This window comes from Protobothrops mucrosquamatus, unplaced genomic scaffold, assembly GCF_001527695.2.
Source record: "Protobothrops mucrosquamatus isolate PMUCROS unplaced genomic scaffold, P.Mucros_1.0 scaffold4052, whole genome shotgun sequence".
Lineage (NCBI taxonomy): Eukaryota > Metazoa > Chordata > Lepidosauria > Squamata > Viperidae > Protobothrops > Protobothrops mucrosquamatus.
In genome coordinates, this window is record NW_015389983.1 from 110,486 (window position 1) to 112,213 (window position 1,728).

The following is a 1,728-nucleotide window of genomic DNA, read 5'->3' on the forward strand; positions in this document are numbered from 1 at the left end:
GGCCATAGCTGCAGCCCGTGTAGGACGGGCAGACGGGATCGGAATGCTGCTTCCGAAGCTTCTGCTTGTTCTGGTAAATGTCCGTCAGGGTGGGCGAGCTTTGCAGTCGAGCTCCTGTCAACAGGAGGGACTGTGGGGACTGGGACTGTATTGCTGAGGAACCTGGCAAGGAGGAACAGAAATGTGATGGGATTCAGGGATAATAATAATAATAATAATAATAATAATAATAATAATAATAATAATAATAATAATAATAATAATAATAATAATAATAATAATAATAATAATAATAATAATAAAGTTGGAAGGGACCTTGGAGGTCATCTAGTCCAACCCCCTGCTCAGGCAGGAAACCCTATACCATTTCGGACAAATGGTGAGCAATAGACTTGCACCAGCATTTTTCAACCCTGGCAACTTTCAGATGGGTGACCTTTGGCTCCCAGAATTCCCCAGCCAGCCTGCTTTAAGAGGGGTGGACTTCAACTCCCAGAATTCCCCAGCCAGTATCCTTGAAGACAGGTGGACTTCAAGATCCAGAATTCTCAGCTAATTGCTTTAAGATGGGTGGACTTCAACTCCCAGAATTCCCCATTCAGAATGCTTTAAGATGGGTGGTCTTTCACTTTCAGAATTCCCAGCTAGCACACTGTAAGAGGTGTGGACTTCATTTCCTAGAATTCCCAAGCCAGCCTGGCAACTAATGTACAGACATTTTAAAGCATGCTGGGTGGGATGTTCTGGGTCCACACGTTTTAAGTTCCCAGGGTTGAGAATCTCTGATCTAGTTGGATTAGATCCTGATCAATGAGAATTGTGGGAGCATGCTGGCTGGGGAATTGTGGGAGCTGACGTCCACCCATCTTGAAGTTCCAAATGTCAAATTACGCTGTCTCCTGCCCTTGACCTGAGGTTTTATTCTTCCAGACTAGCTTTTATGGCAATTCATGTCTCCAAACCTCAGCCAGTACTAGAAAGAGTACAGAGAAGAGCAACAAAGATGATTAGGGAACTGGAGGCTAAAACATATAAGGGTTGCTGGAATTGGGTCTGTCTAGTTTAATGAAGAGAAGGATGAGGGGGGACATGATAGCAGTCTTCCAGTATCTCAGGGGCTGCCCCAAAGAAGAAGAAGTCAAGCTATTCTCCAAAGCGCCTGAAGGCAGGACAAGAAGCAACGGATGGAAACTAACCAAGGAGAGAAGCAACCTAGAACTAAGGAGAAACTTCCTGACAGTTAGAACAATTAACCAGTGGAACTACCTGCCTCCAGAAGCGGCGAATGCTCCAACCCTGGAAGTTTCTAAGAAGAGACTGGACGGCCATTTGTCTGAAATGGTATAAGGTTTCCTGCCTGAGCAGGGGGTTGGACTAGATCGGTGGTTCTCAACCTTTTTAATGCCGCGACCCCAACCGGTCGTAAGTCGAGGACTAAACCAGTCGTAAGTCGAGGACTACCCAACCGGTCGTAAGCCGAGGACTTTCCCTGCCCGGGAGCGCCGCGCATGCGTGGTTCCGCCCCCTGTGCCGGCCGAGGCGTAGCTGGCAAGCGGCAGAGACGGAGCAGGCCGACCACCAGCTGGCCCAGCCCAAGGGAGGTAAGGCACCCGCCGGAAAAGGGGAAAAAAATGGCGGACAAAAAAAATGGCAGACAGCCTTGCTTGGCGACCCCCGTGAAATGGTCGATCGACCCCAAATGGGGTCCCGACCCACAGGTTGAGAACC

The 1,728-nt window shown here is 48.4% G+C and overlaps 1 protein-coding gene across 1 annotated transcript in view; it reads right to left on the reverse strand.

The window, feature by feature from the left end:
• Positions 1–1,728, reverse strand: part of ULK2 (unc-51 like autophagy activating kinase 2) — a gene marked incomplete at its 5' end in the record, with an annotated part of 56,514 nt that overhangs the window by 35,706 nt on the left and 19,080 nt on the right. Inside the window, 2 exon segments of the mRNA XM_015827899.1 lie at positions 4–145; positions 911–931. Coding sequence (XP_015683385.1) covers positions 4–145; positions 911–931 — 163 coding nt within the window.